The sequence below is a fragment of the Nyctereutes procyonoides genome, unplaced genomic scaffold (assembly GCF_905146905.1).
Source record: "Nyctereutes procyonoides isolate TBG_1078 unplaced genomic scaffold, NYPRO_anot_genome, whole genome shotgun sequence".
NCBI classification, from domain to species: Eukaryota; Metazoa; Chordata; class Mammalia; order Carnivora; family Canidae; genus Nyctereutes; species Nyctereutes procyonoides.
This window is the reverse complement of record NW_026575042.1, coordinates 1,636,871-1,661,162: the sequence shown is the minus strand read 5'-3', so window position 1 is coordinate 1,661,162 and position 24,292 is coordinate 1,636,871. Positions and strand designations below refer to the sequence as shown.

Below are 24,292 nucleotides of genomic sequence, written 5' to 3'. Positions count from 1 at the left end.
GAGGCAGGAGGCAGGGTGTGGGCAAAATGAAAGAGGATGGTCAAAAAATCATAAAATAATCAAGTCCTGGGGATGTCATGTATAACATAGTAACTACAGTTAATAATACTGTATTATTTATTTGAAAGTTGCTAAGAGAATTTCAAAATCCCTCATAAGAAAAAAATTTAAGAAAAAAAAATCTTTGTAACTATGTATAGTGACAGATCATAACTAGACTTAGTGTGATCATTCTGCAATGTATACAAATATGAAATCATTATGATGCACACCAGAAACTCACGTTATATGTCAGTTATACCCACTTAAGGAAAACCTGCTGTTTTAGGCTTTTGCCCTTTTGGAGTTCTGGTCCTCATTTTCTTTTAGATTTTATTTATTTATTCATGAGAGACACAGAGAGGCAGAGACATAGGCAGAGGGAGAAGCAGGCTCCCTGTGGGAGCCCAATGCGGGACTTGATCCCAGGACCCTTGGGATCATGACCTGAGCTAAAGGCAGATGCTCAATCACTGAGCCACCCAGGTACTCCTTGGTCCTCATTTTAAATTATATTTTTATTATATGTATGTATGTATTTGAGAGGGGGGACAGAAGGGTGGGGGAGAGGAAGAGAGAGTCCCAAACAGACTCCACACCCAGCATGAAGCCCAATACAGAGCTCCATCTCACAACCATGAGACCATGACCTGAGCTGAAATCATGAGTTGATGCTCAACCAACTGAGCTACTCAGGTGCCCCTCCAGTCCTTATTTTTTAAAGTGCTGTATTAAGATATAATTTACACACCATAAAGTCATCCATTTAAAGTGCACAATTCAATAATTATTAGTACATCTGCAAAGGTGCATGCACATCCATCAAGATAATCCAAGTTTAGAACCTTCCCATCACCCCCTGAAACCCTGTGCCCTGTTTCTCTCCCCTTCATGCAAGTCCCGGGAAACCACCAATGAGCTTGCTGTACTATGGAGTTGCCTGTTCTGGACATTTTATATGAACAGAATCATGTAATATTATGATTTCTGTGTCTGGCTTCTTTCACTTACTAGCCTAGTATTTTCAAGGTTCATCCATGTTGCAGCATGTATCAGACCTGAAACCATAAAACTCCCAGGAGAAAACTTAAGTCTGATCAGCTCCTTGGCTTTGGCCATAGCCATGATCTTTTGGATCTGATTCCAAAAGCAAAATTAACAAGCAGGGCTACATTGAACTAAAGGGCTTCTTCAGAGCAAAGGGGTTCAACAAAATAGGCCAGCCTTAGACTTTTCCCAGTCTCGTCATGGCCACCCCTTGGACCTGTGGGCCAAGAGGGGTCAAGTCTGCTGTGGAACCTCAGGGGCCTGCAAGTTCTGGGCTCCTGAAGAGGGGCTCTCAATTGCCTACCGAATAATTAAAGGTTGCCTGGAAGAAAGCAGGAGAACTGAAAAACCTTGAGAAAGGGGACACTGACCTTTCCTCCCCACCCTCCAAATTTCCTTGGGCAGCCAACAGTCCTCTTGTTTGGCACATTCATTTTTACTGCCAAATAACATTCCAATGTATGGATAGTCCTTAAAATCTCTTTATCCTCAGCAAGCTGAAAACCCTGGCTTACAGTCTCACTTCTTGTAGGACAAGCACTGTAGGCCTCTGAACTTTGGCATTTTTACTTGGAAAATGATCTGATCCTTAGGTGACCTCCAGATGGATCTGGGGAACCCTGCAGCTGTTTTATTTTTCTGAGCACCTCACACCTTGGGAGCTGTTTTGAGCCACCCCACTGCCTTCTATTCCATGCTATAAAACGTGGCTCTGGCACTTTTCTGACCTTGAGAGGCTTCTCCACACAGGATGCCATATAGGGGAGTGTCTGCTTTGAACTACATAAATCCTGAGGTGGACATGCAGATTTACAGAGCTGCACTTAAGCTCTTAAGCGGAAACCTTTATCCACCCACCAGTTAGTAACACAGAAAAATAGGAATCAGGCTGTCAAAATGATAAAGGGGCAGTTAGGCCCAGAGTTAGTTTTAATTTCTCTTGACTGTGTAACTACTTTTCCTAAATATTTCAAAGGACAGTACCATGATAATGATTCTTTAGCAGAGAGACCTGCTTCTGGTAAATAGCTTTGTGCAAGGCCCTGATGTGAGGAGGAAAAATTAATCTTCTAACATCTTTGACTTTGAAGGCAATGCAGCACACTGGTTTGGGGCTTGGAAGCCTCCAGATCTGGGTCTGAGTGGGGCCATCCACTCCTCACTCGCTGACCTTGAGCTCTTTGGGGCCCCCCAGATCAGTACCTGTGCCATGCAATCACCTGTGCACTCCACAACATAGGCCGCTGTCATTATTTCAACTCAAAATTCAGGGATATTACCTTCAAGTATGCTTACCTGGTCATGACATTCCAGATAATTTTCAAGGTGAATCCAAGGATCTTGAGTGTGGAGAGGCCTTGTAGATGCCTGATTTTAACCTTTCAGCTAGGGAGGAATCTCCTCCTGAGCACCCTTCATTGTTGACAGGGCAGGGATGCAGACCCTGTCTTTTAGGACACCTGTTAGATGGAAACCTGAAAACATGTCCCTGTAACTTATGTCCACATGTCTGAGCTGCAGCCTCTTCAGCAACACAACCAAGGCCAGGGTCTCACAATCCTTATCATATTGAAGATGCTGTCAGAGTCCCATCCACCTGAAAACCTCTTTCCAGGACTGCATGTGATTCGGAATAGGAAACACAGATTTGGCCTTCATCCCTGTTCCTGGCTCTCAGCTCCTCAAACCCTTGGGACTTCCTAAGCATTTAGAGGAAAGGGAGCAGCTTTTATTATAATACTTAGTCTTCTGTCTCAGAGACCATTCAACCACACCTGAATTTATGTTAATAAGGTGATTTATGGAGAGCCCCTAGGTGACCAAAGGGTGGCAGGACAGTTGCCAAGGGGAATTACCTGCCTTCAGGTAATCAGAAGGCTCAAGCTCAGTCGGTTGAGTGTCTGACTCTGTTTCAGCTCAGGTCATGATCTTATAGGCTGTTGAGATGGAGTCCTGCATCAGGCTTCGAGCTCAGTGGGGAGTCTGCCTGAAGATTCTCTCCTACGCACTTTTCCTAACATAAATAAACCTTAAAAAATAGAAGAAGAAGAAGAAGAAGAAGAAGAAGGAGGAGGAGGAGGAGGAAGGAGGAGGAAGAAGAAGGAGGAGGAGGAAGGAGGAGGAAGGAGGAGGAAGGAGGAGGAAGGAGGAGGAAGGAGGAGGAAGGAGGAGGAAGGAGGAAGAAGGAGGAAGAAGGAGGAAGGAGGAAGAAGGAGGAAGAAGGAGGAGGAGGAGGAGGAGGAGGAGGAGGAGGAGGAGGAAGGAAGAAGAAGTAGTAGTAGTAGTTTGGAACTTTCAGCCTCCCCTATTCCTGACCTCTGGGACGGGAGAGGGCCTGGAGATTGACCTAATCACCAACATTCAATGATTTAATCAAGCCTACATAATATAGCCTCCATAAAAATCCCAAGTAGAGATGTGGAGAACTTCTGGATTTTGTTTTAAGATTTTAAGTCATCTCTACACCCAGTGTGGGGCTGGAATTTACAACCCTGAGATTAAGAGTTGCATGCTCTACCAGCAGAGACAGCCAGATGCCCCATTCTGGTTTAACTAACACAAGGAGGTGCGAGGAGGGGTGGCATACCCAGAGAGGACATAGAAGCTCCAGACCCCTTTCTCCATGTCTTATCCTGTGTGTCTCTTCCACCTGACTATTCATTTGTACCCTCTGCAATAAATCAACAATAGAAGGTAAACTTTTCTTCTGAATTCTTTGAGCCTGTTTAGTAAATTATGGAATCTAAGAAGGGGGTCGTGGAAACCACTGACTTAGAGCCAGTTGGTCAGAAACACAGAACCAACCTGGACTTGTGCCTGGTACCTGAAGTGGGGGTAGGGGCACCTGTGTGGCCTGCACTAAGTCCAGGTGGACAGTGTCAGGTTGAATTGTAGGCCATCCAGTTGATGTCAGAGCATTGCTGGGCATGGGGCAGAACCTGCATGTCTAGTGTCAGAGGGAGGTCCTGAGAGCAGAGGGCTGAGTGGGCAGCAGAGGAGGAAGAGGTTTTTTTCTCCACAAGGATGAACTGACTGCCCTAGGGGCTTCAATCATTCCTCATACCTCATGTTCTCCAAACAAGTTACTAAAACAAATTTATTGCACTGCACTTGCAGTGCGGCTTCCCTGCTAGGCTGTTCCTGATGTGGCTAGGATTCTGCACACTTCTGAAACAGCCCTTCTGAAACTGCCTCATTACTTTATAGCCAGCCATGATTTTATCTAAAAATGGTATTATCTCAAGTTTGAACATCACATTTGCCTTCCAGTGATTCTAAAACGGTCCTACAAATCAAATCCACCTTGAAACAATGATTTCCTGTGCCTGAGGGTATTCAGAAGCACATATTGGGAATTCTTAAAGTAATAAAAACAAAACCATAAAAAAAAAAACCCCAACAGTGTGTTAACTTTTAAAACTTATCAGTGGGGAAGCCTTTCTAAATTATGACACAAAACCTGGAAGTAATCATGATAAATTTGTATAAAAATATAAACTAAATAAATTTAAGTACATAAAAATAACTGTGCATTGCAAAAAAAAAAAAACATAAGGTCAAAAAGTAACAATAAAATGGGGAAAAACTTGCAACACATTCTATCACAATGGCTAATTTCTTTAATATATAAAAATCTCCTAAAACCAGAAGAGAATGACCACAGTCTCTCAGAAAAATCAGTATGGGACACAGATGTTTCATTGAAAACGAAATGCTCTTAAACCTACATACAAGATGAATTAGATCTGTGCATAGTAAAATTACCAGTTATTGTTTACCTGCCTAAGGCAGAGCAAACGGTGTGGCTGTAGCTTTGCTGGTGAGGAGGGCTCAGGGAAGCTGGCACCGAAGCTGCCAGGAGGTTGAAGTTAAAACCGACAACATAGTCACCATTTAAAACGTTCCAGCTCTTGGCGTTGGCAATGTGAGGATGGTTCCCTGCACATGGACGTGGCACTGGAAACGACCCAATGCCGTGGGGTCCTGTCATCTAGCCATGGCAAGGTGGAGGCAGCTCAGTGCGCACACTGACAGTGTGGCTGTTCTGAGGGCTGAAAGGTGCAGGACACATGTGTAGGGGGCATGCCAGGAAGACCTGAGCACACAGATGCACATGTCTTCTGTGAGGTACACGGAGGTGACAAAATTCTTACAGTCTTCCTAGTTGGCATCTTTTACATGCTAGGATATGCATATGAACCTACTTTTTTAAAAAACAAGAGCCTACTCTATAATCACAAAAGACAGAACTAAATGATTTGCATACTTTGCTGGGCCTGAAAATATTCCATGACTTATTTGGTGATCTTTTGGGAAACTTCCAGTTGTTACCACTTTTTCAGATGTGAGATCACTAACCTATAAATGGACCAAATCAATTTTCACTTTTACCTTCATGCATATTTGATTCCCAGCCTCCGGAGTTATTTAAATATTTAAAACGGTTAGATATTATGGAAGGAAAGGCTGGCGAGACCCTGTCAAGGCAGGAGTGACAAGGAGCTAGAAGCTGGATTCTCCTGCCCTTGTCAAGCGAAGGTTTCCTAGCTGTAGCCCAAAGGTGGCTTTTTATTTAGAGGAAGCAGTTTTCCTGCTTTGTTGTTTCTACTTATGTTACATAAACACCTCCAGACATCTGCCCTAGGGTTTAAGTTTTGGGGAAACCAGTGAACGGAGGGTGGGTGGCTTCGTCTTGTCAGTGGTTTTTGTCCTGGGAGGTCTCCAGCCTTCTGGAATTGGGGCAGTGATGATCAGACCTCCAGATGAGGACTCTCAGGAAAGAGGGGAACTGCTCCTGTTGTGTCCTGTACACATAGCACCTCTCCAACATAAAAGGCTTTAGGGGGATCCCTGGATGGCGCAGCGGTTTGGCGCCTGCCTTTGGCCCAGGGTGCGATTCTGGAGACCCCAGATCGAGTCCCACGTCGGGCTCCCGGTGCATGGAGCCTGCTTCTCCCTCTATGTCTCTGCCTCTCTCTATCTCTGTGACTATCATAAATAAATAAAAATTAAAAAAAAAAAAAGGCTTTAGGCCTGGACCACCCCCCCCACACCCGCTTCCACCCCTGGAGGGAGGAGTAAAACCAACCTCCTGCAGCATTCTGCCCAGCGTTTTCCCCCACCAGACTCCACTCGTGGGCTCATTTGGCAGTCACACCCGCCCTAGTCCTGCTGCAGCTCCAGGTGGTCAAGGGGCCAGACCCTGTGCTCCTTTTTTTTTTTTTTTTTAATTTTTATTTATTTATGATAGTCACAGAGAGAGAAAGAGAGAGAGGCAGAGGCAGAAGCAGGCTCCATGCACCGGGAGCCCAATGTGGGATTCGATCCCGGGTCTTCAGGATTGCGCCCTGGGCCAAAGGCAGGCGCCAAACCGCTGCGCCACCCAGGGATCCCCCTGTGCTCCTACCCAGTCTTTCTCTGACATATGACCCCTTTCCAGCTGTTCCAGATTAAAACCAGGTCCCCACCAAGCACACTGCGAGCAGGAGAGGGGCATGTGCTGGGGCTGCACATGCTGCACAAGCTGCGGGTCACAGTCCTAGGGAGGAGGGATCTTGGTGGGAAGTTGACGGGCTCCCCTGAACAGCCTCAGCCTCCACAGAACCTGCCACCACAGGGATGCAGGAGGGCCTGAGGGTGTCCTCCGTGGGCCCTTCTGTGGTTGTCTCCTGAGGAAGCATGCTGAGAAGACCTACTGGGCCACCTGTTACCCAGCCTGGGCGGTTCTTTGTTTCAGCTACAGTAAACAGGGCCCTGAGGGGCTTTCCTGTCAGTGCTGGGGTGGATGAACACTGCTGACACTCACTGAGAGGAGTCCTCAGAGCAGAAAGCCTTGTAAACCGTTTATTTTGGGTAGAACACATGATGTACCCTACATTTCCCACAGGAGATTTCCCATTTCCCAGTGTCCTGTGCAGCTCCTTGTATCTTGGGGGGGGGGAGTGGGTGTGGGCCTGCACCCCAGCAGAGCTAGGAGAAGGCAGTTTCGGGCTGCCTGACCCACAGGCTGCCTGACCCACAGGGGGTGGTGTACGTTTTCAACACTGCTCGGCTGCAATGGCTCACGGTAGCTATACATCCACTGGGGCTCAGAACACAGCTACACAAACACTCAGCACCGCACAACGGAGACATCACTCACACAGCAAAGCCATAAATATTGTAAGCAGCTCATGCTCACATCCGGGCCTCCTCTGAAGAGCTGGGGCACATGAGAGGTATTTTCCCCAGCCTTTCTTCCTATTCATAGGGCCAACTCTGTCAGTTAGCTCCAAGTCATCCAAGAACCTGAAAAAACAAACCTCTCGGTGACCTTACACATCCACATTCAAGGAGGTGGCAAACACATTCAAATCCACCAGACCCATTGTCCCAGAGCGTGTGGTGGCTGCCACTCGGCCCACCCTGAGAGCAGCCAGGACAGCCTCCCTGTACAACCTCCCCACAGAGTCTCTGAGGAGAAGGTGAGGTGTGTCCTGGGGATGCAAGGACAGACCAGACAGGGGCAGGAAGATAAAACAAGACTATCACAAAGACACATGTTACAGCCACTCCAACCCCGCACATAGGGACAGGTCAGGGATGGTGAGGCTGCATCACCCTTGGCACGTGACCTTTGCCCTGTCTGGTTCACTGCCCATCTGGAGCCACGCAGGAGGCGCTGGGCCTGGGTCACGTTGCAGCCCTCTGCCTGTCCAGGGGCAGGTCTGCAAGGTCAAAGGGGGAGGGGTGGCAGCCTGAACAGCGGCCTCCCCCCAACTTGCCATGGGGTTCCACGAAGGTCTGTTCTCATGGAGATGGAGCTGCTTCTGCGAGGATGGCTAGAGTGGCTGGACCACTACAGGGCTGGACTCTTCTGTCTGTTCAGGGAGTCGATGTAATGAAAAATGGCCCCCAGAGCCCAGCTGGTCTCAACATTGTTGATTTTCCGAGTCAGCTTGAAAACAGAAAGGGAGTGGTGGAGTGGGCATAGCTGGGAGGCTGGACACAGTGCCCCCAGCCCGTCAGGCCACAAAAGGCACAGGGTCACCCGAGACACTGTCCTTACCTTCAGCACTTTGTTCTCAGGGAAGCCAAACTCCTGGAGCAGCAGGCTGATGTAGGTAAGGTCCATGCACAGAAAGGGGTTGCCCTGCGGCCGGGTCTCTGCTGTGCGGCACACTGAGGATAAGACAGCCCTTTCCCAGTCAGATGCCAGGTGGTTCACTCGTGGGCTGGGGCAGTGGGAAGGGGTGTTGTGCAGACCAGGCTCTACCCACTCCAGGTGCCCAACCTGTGCTAGGTTCTGTGTTAGCCCCAGGTCCTCACTGATTCAGATAGGACTGCAGCCTACAATAGGAAGGTGATTCACCAAGAGTATACCAAAAGGTAGGGTCTCAAGGCCAACCAGCCTCCACTGGGCCTGGCCTCCAAGACCAAGAACATAGGTCTTGTTTTGGTGTCATGAGCCGAAAGCCACAGTCTCATAGGGCATAGCTCTGCATCTGTGACTTGGGACACCCCTCCCAGGTGTGACTCTGGGCTTTCTGGGGAATGTAAACACCAACAAAGCTATCTCAGGAGATTCTACTCTTATTCTTGAGGCAGATGAATAAACCCAAAATTCTGCTCAGAACCTTTTCCTGTTGAAGAGTCATGACACCCAGTGTCCATGGGACAAACCTGTAAGTGACAAGAAAGCTTAAAAAAAAAAGACACTTGTGGGGGGGTACTTTCTATAGAGAAACACACGAAGTTTAACTCTTTTGATCTGTAATTGGGAACAGCAACCAAGGAGCAGAATGTTTACAACCAGCCTTCATTTCATTCCCCATCTGGCTGGATTGTGATTGGACAAAGGAGAAGAAGAGGGGCAGCCCTGGAGCTGCTGAGTCAGCCACCTGCAAACTCAAAGGGTAAGAGCTCTTCACCCCCCAACACGCTGGGCTCTGCTGTGCAGGGGTTGTTCGTGTGACGACTGTGCATTTGCTGGGATACTTTCAGGGGAAATCCCTGTTATGGTGACCTGAACTATAAGCAAAGAGGTTATCAGAAAACGTGAACTCAAGGGAACCTGTTCCTAACTACCCTAGGATTAGAAATGTGCCCTTTTAGAGCTGGGACACTGAGGCTTCCCCTCCCCTGCTGTGGTCACAAAGGACATGGCATTTCTGTGGTCTGGGCCCAGCAAATGACCCCAAGTACCCTCTCACACCTCTCAACACTCCGTCTGGCTGGCTGAATCAGAAACCAAATCCAGAAGCTCCCAGTACTGCCTCACAAGCACCAAGCTGCATCTGCCACACAGTGGGACAGGGTCCCAGCCTCTTACCCTGGCCCTTCTTACCCAGGCAGTGCAGCCGCCACTCACCATACTTTGCCGCAATATCAAAGTCTCCTACGACGAGGCTGCCTCCCTTCTCCACATCTGCAGGACAAGAACAGACACCTGGTTTGCACCAGCACTCCTGGGGCAGCAATGCCACTAAGGCTGCACCCATGACAGGATGACCTGGGGTAGTGTGTCCAGACTGGCCACAAGCCTGGCAGGAATTGGGGCAACAGCCCCACATGCACTGATCACATGTCTGAGGTGATGTGGCTGGGGGTGGGCAAGTGTTCCATGCAGTACCACACAGGGATCATTACCACACTCATGGGTCTTAGGTCCCTGACAGGAAAGTCACCAGGATCCCTGGACCCCACAGACTGAATAATCTCTTAATTCTTAGTTAAGAAAACAAACGTACAGAATTGGATATGTTTCTTCGAGCTGTGGCCCTGAGTTCAGCAATGGTATTCTGGCATCAATTTTCCGAATGTGGAAAAAAAAAATTCTATAAAAAAGCCAAGTAGTTTGTCAGGTCTTAAATCTAATGGGTAGAGTCTTTACAAAGCTCTCCAGAAGGTGAGCCCTAGGCTTCTGTGACATTCCCAGTGAGAGAGGCATGAAAGCAGTGTCCCCCAACTCTCAAGACTGGTTTCTTCAATGCACCCCAAAAACTCTCCATTCGAAAGAGGGTCTTTCAAGCTGTCCCACATATTAATGTTTCATATAAGGCAGCTGCTGCTCAGTGAGCTGACTTTTCCTTGACTTTGGATATTTGCTCAGTCAGCAAATGTCATCCTTGAAGATGGATTTAATTTCTGAAAACAGATCCAAGCAGGTCTTTCAGAGCCACGTGTGACCACAAAAGGGAGTTGGAAGAGCTTTTCTGAGCAGCCTAGTTATCTCCTGAGGTCACTCTAGGAGGATGTCAGTCCCCTAGGGGTAGGGCAACCTTAAGCCAGGGGGAGGGGCTGCAAATTGCTGAGCTGATACTGGGGAGGGGCCCTCTGAGCTAGCCTGAAAGGCTGGAGCCCCCAGCACGCTGCCAGGCCAAGTCTGGGTGTAGCAGGCCCTAAGCAGTGTACGTCCATTGCTGGTGGCACAGTCCGGAGAGTACAGATCAACAGAACTTTGCTCCAGCTATGGGAACCCCACAGGGGCTATTAGGCCTGGCAGGCCAAGTAGCTACTGGGCCAGCTACTGGGAGGTACCTCAGGGACCTTGCTCTGTGCCAGAGAGACCTGGGGCCTAAGCAAGGATGAACAGGTCACCTTCCACCTGGCCTACCCACCCCTGGCTGGATGCACTCCACACTGGGCCCAGGTAGCAGGTGGCTCAGTAAGCTCTGAGACACCACAGTGCCCATAAGCTCCTGAGGGTGGTCTGTGGAATGGGCTGACTCCTCCCCATGCCAACCTGGGTGCCACATGGGAGAAGATGGCCATGTGACCATGTCAGCCAGAGGCCTGGGTCAGGGCAGGAACCACGACGGTCAGTTACATGGGTGAGTCAGTTCTGCCTTAGAGCGGAACAACTCGACAGCAAGTAACTGTTCCTGCAGTGACAACATAACTTTATTAACTGGCTCAAAGACCTGATTATTTATAAAAAGAGGGCTTACTACTTTCTATATGGATGACAAGACACCTGCCGTCCTCTACTTCCATTATTGAGAGTGACTGACAACATGATCACTCTCTACTGTGGGCCCTGTGTCCAAAGAATCTACACCTTGGCCCCACCCTTACCTATGAGGCCAACATTTGCTGCAAGGTCGTAATAGTAGGAAAAAGCATAAAAGTCCACATCCTTCACTTCTTCTGTTCTGTGCACTTTGTTTTGAAGGATTTCTGATATTCTGCTGGCACACAGCGCATGGAGGTTCACTACTGGGGCAAAAGAAAAGCATAAACACAATGGTAGGGAGCTCAGGCCCTGGGCCATACAGCCCCCACAGCCCTTTCCAGTGATTTGAGAACTTCACATGGAAGGTGAGGTGGGACAAGAAGCCTGCACAGCACCTACCCCGTGTCTGGGTGCTCATCAACACCAGACATGCCAACAGCAACCTTTTAGGAGCCATGGCACGGCACTGCGGGCCCAGGTCAAGGGAGAGAAACCCAAAGTGTGAAGGGGGCTAGAGATGGCATGGCCCTCAACCCTAAAGGATGCCAGCCTCCAGTTGTGCACAGGTAGGAACAAGGAGGAGGGATAGCCAATGGGTTCGCTTCACACTGTTTACTCTCTGCCAGCCCTTGCTGAGCTCTATATGTGCAAGGCCCTACTCCATCCCATCAGTCACACTAGAGGTGAGGCCTGCACCCTCTTTATGGAAAGGCCTTTAAGGAAATAGAGGCCTAATAGGCAGCTTGTCAAACTCACACAGATGGTGATTAAACACCTGCTTGGAAGAATGACAAAGAGAGCCCAAGAGGTAAACAGATTTTGTTATGCTATGACCCACCCCTGGACTCAGCTTCCGATCTTCCCCAGCAGACCTGCCCTGGAGAAGGTAGCTCCAGCCACTTCTCCCCTTGCCCTTCCTATTGGGCTTTATTTCCCTCTACTCTCCCTTGTCTGGACAGCTACACAACCTCCTCCTTGTTCCTTAAAAACAGCACTTCAGGGCCTTTGCACATGTTGCTTCTCTGGTCTGGAAAAGTGCTAATTTGTATCTGGGTGGTTCATTCCCCATTTCTTCATGTCTTGGCTCAAATACCATCCCATGAAGCCTTCTCCGGCCATTATAATTAAAACTGTAATCTTCTTGACAGCCCTCCTCCCCCTTCTATTTTTTCAAGTTACTTTCTTATGTGTTTTACCAACTCCTCCCACAGAAATGTCAGCTGTGTGCCAGTGGCTGTAGCAGGGCCTGATGCATAACAAGTGCACAAGTGGCTGGCTGAGTCAGAGTGACCTCCATGGTCAATCGATAGTAAGAAGCAAATATTTGGTTTTTGTTCCTGGTTCTGGACACAGAGCTTTCAAAACCCTTGTAATTTCCTGAGTGATGGGGATGGGAGGAGCACCTTTTCAAGGATACCTAAATTTATGGAAATGAGCAGATTCTTGTTGGTGGGTCCCCAGGTGGCTTCAGGATGGACACTAGTTGTCAGAGAGCCAACCATGTGATTAGAGGGTTGAAACTTCCAGCCCTACTCTCTGACCTCTAGGGAGAGCAGGGGGTTGGGAATTGAGTTAAATCAAGAGCCAGCGATTTAATTAATTATGTCTGTGTAGTGAAGCATCCCAGACCCTTAAACGATGGGTTCAGTGAGCGTTGTGGGTAATGGAGGGTGTTGGGAGGTGGTGTTCCTAGAGAGCCTAGAGAGGGTGTGGAGGCTCCACACCCCTTCTCCAACACCTTGCTCTATGCATCTGTTCCATTTGGCTGTTCTAGTTATATCTTTCATAATAAAATAGTGATAGTAAAGTGCCTTCCTGAGTTCTGTGAGCTATTCTGGCAAGTTATTTGGGGGTGTTTGTGGGAACCCCCAATTTGTAGTCAGCTGGTCAGAAATATAGGAGGCCTAGGACTTGCTATCTGTTTCTGAGGTAGAGGGTGGGTGGGGGAGCCTTGTGGGACTGAGCCCTTAACTATGCAGTCTGCATTAACTCCAGGGAGAGTCTGAACAGTATTCAGGGATGGACAACTGGCTGGTGTGGGGAAACTCTCACATATTTGGTGCTAGAAATGTGAGTAGAAATAGCTCTGTTACCAAAGGCAGACAAACCTCTTGCTCATGTACCCAGCCTGGAAACATTTCAATGTTTCTTTTAGCAAAAATTAAAGGAATACAGGGCAACAAAGACCACCCAGGTGGGGTGAGAGGGGCCAAGCTTGTGGGACAGCACATCTAGTGTCACAGGTGGAGGCTACACAGCGCAGAGCAGCTTTTCCTGTGCTCACCAGGCATTCTCAGGTGACGGGTGGAGGGACGCTGATTCCACTAATGGAGAAACTGTTTCTCCCTCAATTCAGAGATGTGTTCACACTGACATGTTGTTCCTGGGCCAATAGCTTTAAGTTGGCCATTTGTCTTGGAGCAGCAGGATATTCAGGTCCTTCCTCATTGGAGGCTTGTTAGGAAATGCAGTCTTTTGGAATAAAGTATGTGGCAACAGACAAGGGAGCCTTGTGCAGAGATCCCCTGGGAGCCATGGGTTCTCAACGTGTTCTGGCAAGGGGCCCCTGCAGCCCTGACAGTTCCCAGAGCTACTTTCATTTCCTGGGCTTCTCTGCAAATGAGGTTTGGCAACGGTCTCCCTGCTTCTCAGAAGTGTTTTGAATGTATGGGAGAGATGGCAGGCTGCCATTCTTAAGACTTACATACCACGGATACACGAGAACTCCACCATACCTGCCTTCTGTCCTGAAATCCTGTATGTTATTTCAGCATGTTCCCATTCTCCTGTGAAGCCTGGCGACAAACAAGGGCTGACCAACTCTTTTCCATCCTCAGCTGAAATAAACAGAAAAGGAGGAGGCACATTACCATGACGTGAGGCACACATGTGGATTCTGCTGAGTGGAGGCCTGTAGCACAGAGGATTGTAGGCTAGTGAAGGGAAGTTTTTACTTCTCCCTTAACTACCTACAAGAATTTAAATAGGGGCAGCCCTGGTGGCTTAGCGGTTTAGCGCCACCTTCAGCCCAGGGCCTGATCCTGGGGACCCAGGATTGAGTCCCACGTCAGGCTCCCTGCATGGAGCCTGCTTCTCCCTCTGCCTGTCTCTCTGCCTCTCTCTGTGTCTCTCATGAATAAATAAATAAAATCTTAAAAAAAAAAAAGAATTTAAATAGGAGGTCTGGCCCAGAAAGAGAGGTGTTACCAGAGATAAATTTCTATGTAAATGACCTCTATATAGAAGGGCAAACATCTAATGACCAAACATCTGTTCTTTTGTCCTGTGAATCACCCTCCTCCCCTTTAAAGCTCCCAGACCCCTAGCCTATTCCTTAGCTCAGGATGACTCACAGCCTCAATCGCCCAACCTGCCCTTAGGTGTCATACTCTTCTCGGCTCGTGTGTGTGTGTGTGTGTGTGTGTGTGTGTGTGTGTGTGTGTGTGTATAAAATTAAACTTGCTTTTCTCCTATTAATCTGCTTTATGTCAATTTAATTAATAGGCCAGCCAAAAGAATCTAGAAGGGTAGGAGAAAATTTTTTTCTCCTCAACAGTTGGTGAGCCAGCCAGGAGAAACTTCATTGGCTGCATACTGCCTGTTCTGGGGCTGCTGCAGCTGAGAGAGCCTAAGACCTCTGACAGGTGCAGCAGAAGGTGTTGGGCTGGCGAGACTGGAGGCCAGCAACCTCCCAATAACGCAGCCTTGCCGCCCCACCCCCATCCTCTTGCCAACACCACCTTACCTCCCTATCTAACTCAGCTTACAAAGACCTGAAACCTAATTGGAATGCTGCCCTGCCCCCATATTCCCATGGAAAACGCTTTATAAATCCCCCTGTGGTTTGCCTGGGTGCGACTTCCCTGACTCAGGTCTCCTCTCCGAGTCACGGAACCTCACCCGGGAGCGCTCCCCATTAAAGCACTCTCAAACCTACCACCTGGCTCTGCTGTCTTTAATTTTCTCTGTGTTCATTAAAAGAAAACTTAACAGAAGGTAAGAATTCTTACCACGTGAGACTCCTGGATCTCTGCCTGCAGGGTCTGGTGGAAGCAAGTGGTGAGAATCTTTTTTTCCCCTCTTCTAAATTTAGATTAGCAGAAGATATGAGGGACCAGTTCCTAGGGTATAATGACTCTAGTAAAGATTTGTTGTGAGCACTCTTTACTTTTTTATTGATGCTTTTCATCCCAGAGATGGTCACCGCTTTTTTGTCTCTTGTCTGTTGTGTTATTTGTCATAAGAATGAAAACCACAAAGTAGAACACAGGCCTAGGTCCTATAAACCTTCTGTTCAAGCTGGACTCACAGACTGATGAGTTCACATTTCTCACCAGGCCACTGTTTAGACAAATGTTGCTGGGTTAATGTGCACATGAGGTGAGGGCAGTCACTAAGGGGCATCTTGGAAGCTAAAGCCGCAAAACTGGTGGGCATGGGTTGAGCACTTAAAAGCTGTTAGAGTGCTCCCTACCTAACCCTAAGACTTCTGTGTTAGGATGAGTTAGTCACACAACAGGCCAGACTGATACTGGGTCACCTGTCAAATTCAAGAAAACTTCCATGCAAGGTACTCAGTAAAACACCTCACAATCTCCAACCCAGTAGCATATCCTTCCTCAGTATAGTTTGGCTCTGAGACACCAAAGGCTCAGCTAATAAAACTGTTAATATGCCTGTAAGGGGTTTTCCTTTCATCCTGTTCATGTCTTGAGAGCTTGTCTTTACGACCAGTGAGAATGTTCTCTCTGTACATATCATATGCATCTTGGTGGCCAATTGAATAGCTTGGGATTCTAATACTTTAAGTCCTAAGCAGCACCTTCTGCCTGACTCTGGGCCAACTCTCAGGAGTTTGTTACAGGGGTCATGGTCCATAAGGGGTTTTTGTCATCTCAACCTTCACTGTTTTGTTAGTGCTAAAGAAGTTCCATTCTAGTAGTGCCTGTCTGGTGTCAGATTCGCAGGTCTGTGACTAGAGGTGCTTCACATTCTCACAGGAAACTGGAGAAGAGGGATCCCTGGGTGGCTCAGCGGTTTAGCGCCTGCCTCCGGTCCAGGGCGTGATCCTGAAGTCCCGGTGTCGAGTCCCACGTCCGGCTCCCTGCATGGAGCCTGCTTCTCCTACTGCCTGTGTCTCTGCCTCTCTCTCTCTCATGAATAAATAAATAAAATATTTTAAAAAAAAAGGAAACTGGAGAGAGCGTTTTCACTACACCATTCTTATTGCCTATCACAACAAAGGCCTTTACTTTCTTAGACTATTTCTGGGAGTAAACTTTCTGGATTTTGTAAGGGTTGCATCTTTTTGTCCCTCTTCTGGGACACCTCTTAAATTCATGGTTAAGCTATAAAAAAGCTTACTGGTTTGTGCCACTCTTGAGATTAATGTAAGATCCTGCTCACCAATGGCCAGACAATGGATATTTTGAATTGACAGTAGTTGAAAAAAAAATATGTTTGAGAGCTCTCGTCCTAAATAACTGTCTTATTGGTACCTACGGAAAGACTAATTTAAAAAAAATAGACACAGAGAGATATAAAAGTAAGCTTTAGGGACTCATTTCTTGGTAAGATGGGGGAGGGAAAAACAAATTAGACTCAGAACAAAAATTAAAGTCCCCATTCAACATCAATTTCCCTTCTTAAAATCTCACCTTGTCTCCTCAGCAAATTCTCTTAACTCCCAAACTCCCCCAGAAAATTCCTTAAACACCTAGCTGCTTGTTTTAGCTGCCCTTTCCCTACAAGATTTACAGAGAATACTGCAGCCTGACCTCTAAGCCTAGGATATACAGGTTACTCATGTAATTACTAAAAGCCAGAGAGCGAATTTAACAGAAGCACCCACAGGGGAGAATAAGGTTTACATAGAAGGCTCATTTTGCAGGTCTCTATAATCAGGCTCTGCCAGCTTCAGGCCTTCCTGTGTAATGTCCTCTGCAGCTATATCCTACGCCTGAATAATTCCTGTCGCCTAGACAGCAGTGGATTTTTTCAATTATAAAGCTTTTTTTTTAATTTTAATTTTTATTTATGATAGTCACACACAGAGAGAGAGGCAGAGACACAGGTAGAGGGAGAAGCAGGCTCCATGCACCGGGAGCCCAATGTGGGATTCGATCCCGGGTCTCCACGATCGCGCCCTGGGCCAAAGGCAGGCGCTAAACCGCTGCGCCACCCAGGGATCCCAATTATAAAGCTCTTAAAAGACCATAAAAACCTTGACTTTCAGAGGATCCTACCAATTTAAAAGAGGAATTAAACAATGTCCATCACAACCCCACTCATAGAGACCTTGTTGGACAGCTAAGGGGTGTTCTTCTCATCTATGATGATGATTATATTGTAGTTATCAGACAAGCCAGACAAGCCCTCTGGAACCAACACTATCCTCTACCCCCGCCCCCATCCACTCCAGAGGAAACAGATGACTAGCATTTCTCCTAGGCCCTCCTACAAATGATCAGCTGAAAGCTGATGTTAGGGGCTGATAGAAAGGCTTTTCTTCCTAAAGTGAAGGTCTAAGGTTAAAATGTACACTCAGAAACGAGGCCTTTGTTAAAATGCTTTATACAGACTTTACAAAGACATACTGCATTAATCCCCCAAAACATCTGCTGTTTGTCCTGACTGAAAAATGACAAGATATTTAAGAGTTTTTTAAATAGCTCTGTGGTTGGAGACTGGCCAGACTGGAAGCTGATATTCAGAGCCTGATAGGATTTTTTAGGTCTCCTCCTTTAAGTTAAATGAAACCACGTACCCAGGGGGAAAGAAAAACCTCCTGAAGCCTCTGTAAAGGATTGACTAAAACATCCCAACACTCTCTAAAACAAACAAACAAACAAAAAACATTGAAGATAATGTAGTTGGATGAGTGGATCAACCTAGGATGTCATTTAGGCTGCAACCCTATTCTTTTAAGGAATTGAGAGCAACTGTCTTTATCTTACAAATTTTTACAAAATTAAAAATACAGCTTTAGAGGCAGCTCAAAGTTCACCTGTTCCAATCCCCCCCCACCCCCGCATTTATCTTAAAAGACCTCTAACTTGCCCTCTTACTGTGCCTTTGAGATTTAAAAGTTAAAATACAAAATTCAGGGTGATAATTCTTATCAGAAGCAAAAAGAGGGAATGGTTACTTAGAACTGAGCCTCAAGGGAAATTTTAAGTGTATGGAAAAGCTGTAAGATCTCAGTTTGCATCTGTCAGTATGTTTATGTATTCTATATATGTACTGAAGTTGGGTATAATCTTCTATGTCCAAATGATATCAACAAAACTAATTTGTAAAAAAAGCTGTACTTAATTGTTTTAAAGAAATTAAGTGCTTATATAAACTGAATTCTCAGGAATATATCAGTAACCAGGGACACCTGGTGGGCTCAGTCGGTGGAGCCTGTGACTCTTGATCTCAGGGTCCTGGGTTTGAGCCCTACTTTGGCGTAGAGTCTACTTTGAAAAATGAAAAAATGAAGTATTTTTAAAAAAGAAACTAACCCAAATGTTTTTCAAGTCATGTGATCTAGTATTAATCCTTATTTTTGTAAAGGTTTATTTATTCATGAGAGACAGAGAGAGAGAGAGAGAGAGAGAGAGAGAGAGAGAGAGAGGCAGGCAGAGACATTGGCAGAGGAAGAAGCAGGATCCCCACAGGGAGCCTGATGTGGGACTCGATCCTGGATCCTGGGATCATGCCCTAAGCCGAGGGCAGATGCTCAACCGCTGAGCCACCCAACCATCTCCAAGTATTAATCCTTAGTAAATAAAAACTAGTTTAAGTTTTAAGATAGGCATGTCTTCAGAAGTTACCAGTATGAAATATAATACTTTATTCTACCTCAGTTTACTAAAGGTCAAATGAGTTCAAGCTATCTCTTACAAAAATTTGTCAGCAAGAAACATAGCTTGGGATAATGGCTGACTTTGTCTAGTGTCTCACGGAGCAGTCTAACAGTTGTTAAGAATAAGTAAACTCAATAGACATAAGTAGTATAAAAGCTTCTTAGGTGAACTTTTTAAAAGCAATAATTATGTTTTATGGTATGTGTACTTAAAAATGGTTTTCCCAAATCTTTCAGATGAACTGAAGCTTTATTTTTTTTAAAGATCTTATTTATTTATTCATGAGGGAGACAGAGACAGAGAGAGAGGGAGAGAGAAGCAGAGACACAAGCAGAGGGGAAAGCAGGCTCCATGCAGGGAGTCCGACGTGCGATTCCATCCGGGGACTCCAGGATCACACCCTGGGCTGAAGGTGGCACTAAACCACTGAGCCACCTGGGCTGCCCTAAACTGAAACTTTAAACTTTTGCTAACTGATGAATTAAGTTAAATTCACTAAATATCCAGACCATCTCTAAATAAAATAAAGCACAGGATATAGATTTACACGCTTTTAATTGCTTAACATAGATTTATACACTATTACTTCCTTTTATAGAATAACTGAAAGGTTTTTGGATCATGAGTAAGCATGTCTCTAGGAATTATTAAATGTATTCATTAAGTTTGCTGTTCTGAACAATGCTGGTGTGACACAGTTCACTACTGTTTACTTCTTAGTCCAGGGTTCTAGAATTAATTCTAGTTAATATATGTAACTAAAATTAATAAAAACAATGTAATATAAGAGAAACAACTCTGTATGCAAAAGATTTATTTTTGGTAAGAAGGGGTATGAGGTGTGAAGAGGCTTTCTTTTTAAGATTCTATCCATTTATTTGCGATAGAGAGCGTACACATGCACATGTGCACAAGCAGGGGGAGGGGCAAAGGCAGAGGGAGAAACAGACTCACTGCTGAGTAGGAAGCCTGATGTGGGACTCGATCCCAGCACCCTGGGATCATGACCCAAGCTGAAGGCAATGCTTAACTGCCTGAGTCACCCAGGCACCCCTAAAGAGGATTTTTGTTAAGGAAATAAAGTAAATTTGTCCCAAGAAAACTGGTTATTTCCAGATGGGAAGGAGGAGAATAAAGACTGATTAAAAGGAAAGCTGGAGGGATCCCTGGGTGGCGCCTGCCTTTGGCCTGGGGTGTCATCCTGGAGACCCGGGATCGAATTCCACGTCGGGCTCTCTGCATGGAGCCTGCTTCTCCCTCTGCCTGTGTCTCTGCCTCTCTCTCTCTCTCTCTCTCTCTCTCTCTCTCTGTGTGACTATCATGAATAAATAAATAAAATCTTAAAAAAAAAAAAAAGGAAAGCTGGAAAGACAGAAAAATCTTACCTTGTGTGGGTAAGCTGGCTAAAACTGAACGAATTTATTTCAATGGTTATCAAATGAAGCTTTACAATCAGTAGTGTACTTATATGAAGCCAAAATTAAATGTTCTTTCACCTGCTGAAAGGACAGTTCTTCTGGAACTACCTGTGAAAGGCTTTTTGTCACCTTGTAAGTAACCATTCTTCAAAAAGCAGATATTTCATCAAAATAATTTTCTGTGTTTTATCAGGTCTTTGAATAGTTTTGTTCACAGCAGTGTAACATTTTGTATTTGCCCTTAAAATCCTTTTTCATGGGCAGCCCTGGGGGCTTAGTGGATTAGTGCTGCATTCAGCCCAGGGTGTGATCCTGGAGACCCGGGATCGAGTCCCACGTCAGGCTCCCTGGATGAAGCCTGCTTCTCCCTCTGCCTCTGTCTCTGCCTCTCTTTCTGTGTCTCTCATGAATAAATAAATAAAAAATCTTTAAAAAAAATCCTTTGTCACTTTGGTTAAATAGATAAGCATAATGATCTGTGATCCTATTTAGTCAAGTGTCTAAATCTCGTGAAATTTTTGACAAATTTCCAAAATCAAATTCTAAATGAAATCTTTTATGGCCTTAAACTCAGTTTGAGATTTTCAAGAGGGCCCCTAGGACATCTAAAAAATATGCTCTCTCTATAAAAAGAGATGTTACACTGAGTTTATCTAGTATGTTAAATACCTATTAAGCATGTCAAGAAAGTGATGATAAATTTTAGGTTATACTATATAGGTAAACGTTATTAGTGTCAGGTTTAATCCGATTAGTAGTGAAATGAAAGAGAGAGGCCAGGCAAAAGTTGGTTGAAAAAGGCTTTTAATGGGATACACTCTGGGGCGAGGTTCCGCAGCCCACAGGGGAGAGAGAGAGAGAGCAGGGGAGTCGTGGGCCAGGAGTGTCACCCCCAGGCAGGTCGTAGAGGGTTTATTAGGAGTTTTTGGCGGGAGGGTTGGTAGGGAAATATGGGGCGAGGTTTCCTTATTTGGTGGTGTTTTTCAGGTTTTCGGTCTTTTCCCGGTTTTTTTTTTTTTTTTTTTCTGGTTAGGGCAAGGGTTAGGGTTTCGTAAGCTAAGTTAGGGTAGGGCGGCAAGCACCATTGGCAGGAAGATGGGGGTTGGGCAGCAAGGTGGCATTGGCGGGAAGTTGGGGGTAGGGCGGAGTTGTTGGGAGGTTGCTGGCCTTGGGTCGACCATTTTGAGGTCCCCAGTCTCACCAGTCCAACAATTAGCATAAGTATAGAAGTTTTATGAAAATTCTGATATGCCCTGGTATAATGTTATCAGTCATAATTCTGGCTGTTAACTTAAAATATTGCATACCACAGAAATAACCAGACTTTCAGGTCTGCTACAGTGAACTCTCATCGATCTTTTACAATGGGCATTTTAAGTCTTTTGTCACTTACTGTTTCACTCTGATGTTTTGTGAAAGTGTTCCTGCAAAAGCACTTTTCTTCAAGGAGATTCAAGAAAAGGACTTCGGACAGGTGAACTTGTCAAAAATTTGTCAGAAACCTGGAGGTTTCTGAAAACCTTAAAGACCATAAAACTGGGCTGGCTATGAATTTCCAGAACTAAAGGGACAACTGGATTTAAGGGGAACAATTATTAAGTACATAGAACTGATCAAACTGAGTAGGAAGATTATAATTTTTATGAGTTGTTTGAAACACTGCCTGTTCTTTTATGTTTTGTTTTTCCAGATTTAAGGAAATTTTTTACTTTTTCTATCTGATCCTTCCACAATTTGAAAACCCAGTGAGGGTAGCCTGGGTGGCTCAGTGGTTTAGTGCCACCTTCAGTCCAGGGCCTGATCCTGGAGACCTGGGATCGAGTCCCAAGTTGGGCTCCCTGCATGGAACCTGCTTCTCCCTCTGCCTGTGTCTCTGCCTCTCTCTCTCTCTCGCTCTGTGTCTCTCATGAATAAATAAATAAAATCTTTAGAAAAAAAAAAAAAAGAAAACTCAGTGAATATTCTTATTCTCCTGGCAATGCAGTTATGTGCATGAGTTTAGTAAGAATCTGTTCTTGTGTATCCACACACAACTGGAAACACTGGTTATACTGCAAAGGCTTTGACTGGAATGTCATATTTGAGAAGGATACGTGTAAATTCAGAAATGACCAGACAGCTTGAAGGAACTATGGCTGACTTTATGAAGCCAATTAAGCCCCATGGGAAAACCAGCCTGGTACCTTGCTTGCAGGGTTCCTACCATCCTTACCAGGTGAGTTAAAAAGGTTGTTTCCTGGCAGGCACAAGAGATATTTTTGGAGATCTAAAGAAAGGAATTCACTCAAATCTACAGGTATTGGAGGTAAAGTCTAATGGCCTAGGTTTGACTTTCTAGCTTCAACAGGCTTTTAAAAACTTCAACTGAAGATTCCTTATGAAAAGTTTCAGCAAAGAGGATTAAAAGAGCCTAAATAGTCTATCCCTATTCTTGCTGCACTTATGCAAGTAATCAGACCAAATTTATTGAAACTAGACTTAATCTGCAAACAAGTTAGTCTTACTTACTTATCTTTGGTAGAAATGGGGTGACTGTGCAAAGAAAAACTGTTTCAGTAGAAACCACGGTATACACTATAGGTATGAGATTCTACTCCTGCCGTCTTCGAGGTTTTGTTTTCTGCCTGTAAGTTGGACTGGATCCTCATTGTTTTACTTTCCTCTGGTATTTGGCTGTAACTCTCCAAACTAACATTTCCAGTTTTTCTCCCTCCCCTTTGATTTGGAATCACTGAGAACTAAAATTGCCTTTTTTTCAAAGCCATGCAACCTAGGCTGGATGAGTTGATATTCACCTGAGAGAAACCACAACAGCTCATGTATGGATAATCTTCATGCCTACTGCTGTATGGACCGATCAGAAAGATCACCGAAGACATTCAAACTCCAACAGGAAAACCTATCAGTTTGCCACTGCCTACCCTCACTCTGTCTGAAGGTGCTTCAAGCCAGACATCTAGAAATCTTTCCAAATGTCTGCCTTCAGAACACAGTAAGTGGGATTATAATCTGTTCCAATCATTAACCATTATGTTTTTATTAAATACCTGATTTCTTGTACCAGAGGTCTAACTTTGTGAACCCTCCTGCATCACCATCTCCTGAAATGAGACACAACGGTCTAAATGAACCCACCTATTATCGGGACTAGGAGCCTGGTTCAGTGAGATGGAGCAATCTGGCAGCTTGACTTCTGGACTGTGACTTTTTTTTTTTTTTAGGATTTTATTTATTCATAAGAGACACAGAAAGAGAGACAAAGACATTGACAGAGGGAGAAGCAGCCTCCCTGCAAAGTTCCTGATGCAGGACTTGATCCCAGGACCCCGGGATCACATTGAGCCAAGGACAGATGCCTAACCACTGAGCCACCCATGTGCCTGGACTGTGAAATTTCTTAGGGAAATTTCAAAGACAGGACTGAGAGGAAGTAGAATACGTCATCCCAAAATATGCCACTTTGGGATGCAGACTATTTTGAGCTAAAGGCAATCAAGACCCAGCTGATTCAAGAAAAACATTTACCTTTCTCTGAACTACCTAAAAGAATTTAAATATGGGGTTTGGCCCAGAAAGACAGCTGTTACCAGAGAGAAGTTTTTAAGAATGACCTCTATATGGAAGGGCAAACATCTAATGACCAAACATCTGCTCTTCTTATTGTACTATGTATTATCCTCCTCCCCTTTAAAGCCCTAGACTCCTCTTCTCCCCCTTAGTTCAAGACAACATATAAGCGTCAATTGCCTGACTTGTTTTTGGGTGTCATATTCTTATGGAGCTCCTGTACATACAGAATTAAATTTGTTTTTCTTATATTAATCTGTATTATGTCAATTTAATAGACAGGTCAAAAGAATCTTGAAGGGCAGGAGAAAATTATTTCCTCCCGAAAACTAGTAATGAAGGTACTGGAGATTGGGGGGGCCCAAAGGAACACACTTCCTTTTTGCCAGATGAGACTTGACCTGTGGAAACATTCCAGCTCAACTAGAGGCAAGCCT

At 45.5% G+C, this 24,292-nt stretch overlaps 1 protein-coding gene across 10 annotated transcripts in view; it reads right to left on the bottom strand.

Annotated features, from left to right (window-relative positions):
- Positions 1-6,916: 6,916 nt before the first annotated feature.
- Positions 6,917-24,292, bottom strand: part of ENTPD6 (ectonucleoside triphosphate diphosphohydrolase 6) — a 46,007-nt gene continuing 28,631 nt past the window's right edge. For 8 of the 10 annotated variants that reach the window (XM_055321461.1, XM_055321458.1, XM_055321464.1 and 5 more), the window contains 5 exons: positions 13,756-13,857; positions 11,143-11,283; positions 9,437-9,493; positions 8,135-8,247; positions 6,917-8,023 (listed from right to left, as the gene is read on the bottom strand). In XM_055321461.1, coding sequence (XP_055177436.1) covers positions 7,925-8,023; positions 8,135-8,247; positions 9,437-9,493; positions 11,143-11,283; positions 13,756-13,857 — 512 coding nt within the window. In that variant the 3' untranslated portion in view covers positions 6,917-7,924. The remainder of the gene's footprint in view (positions 8,024-8,134; positions 8,248-9,436; positions 9,494-11,142; positions 11,284-13,755; positions 13,858-24,292) is intronic. The other 2 variants (XM_055321459.1, XM_055321463.1) reach the window with 2 other exon arrangements.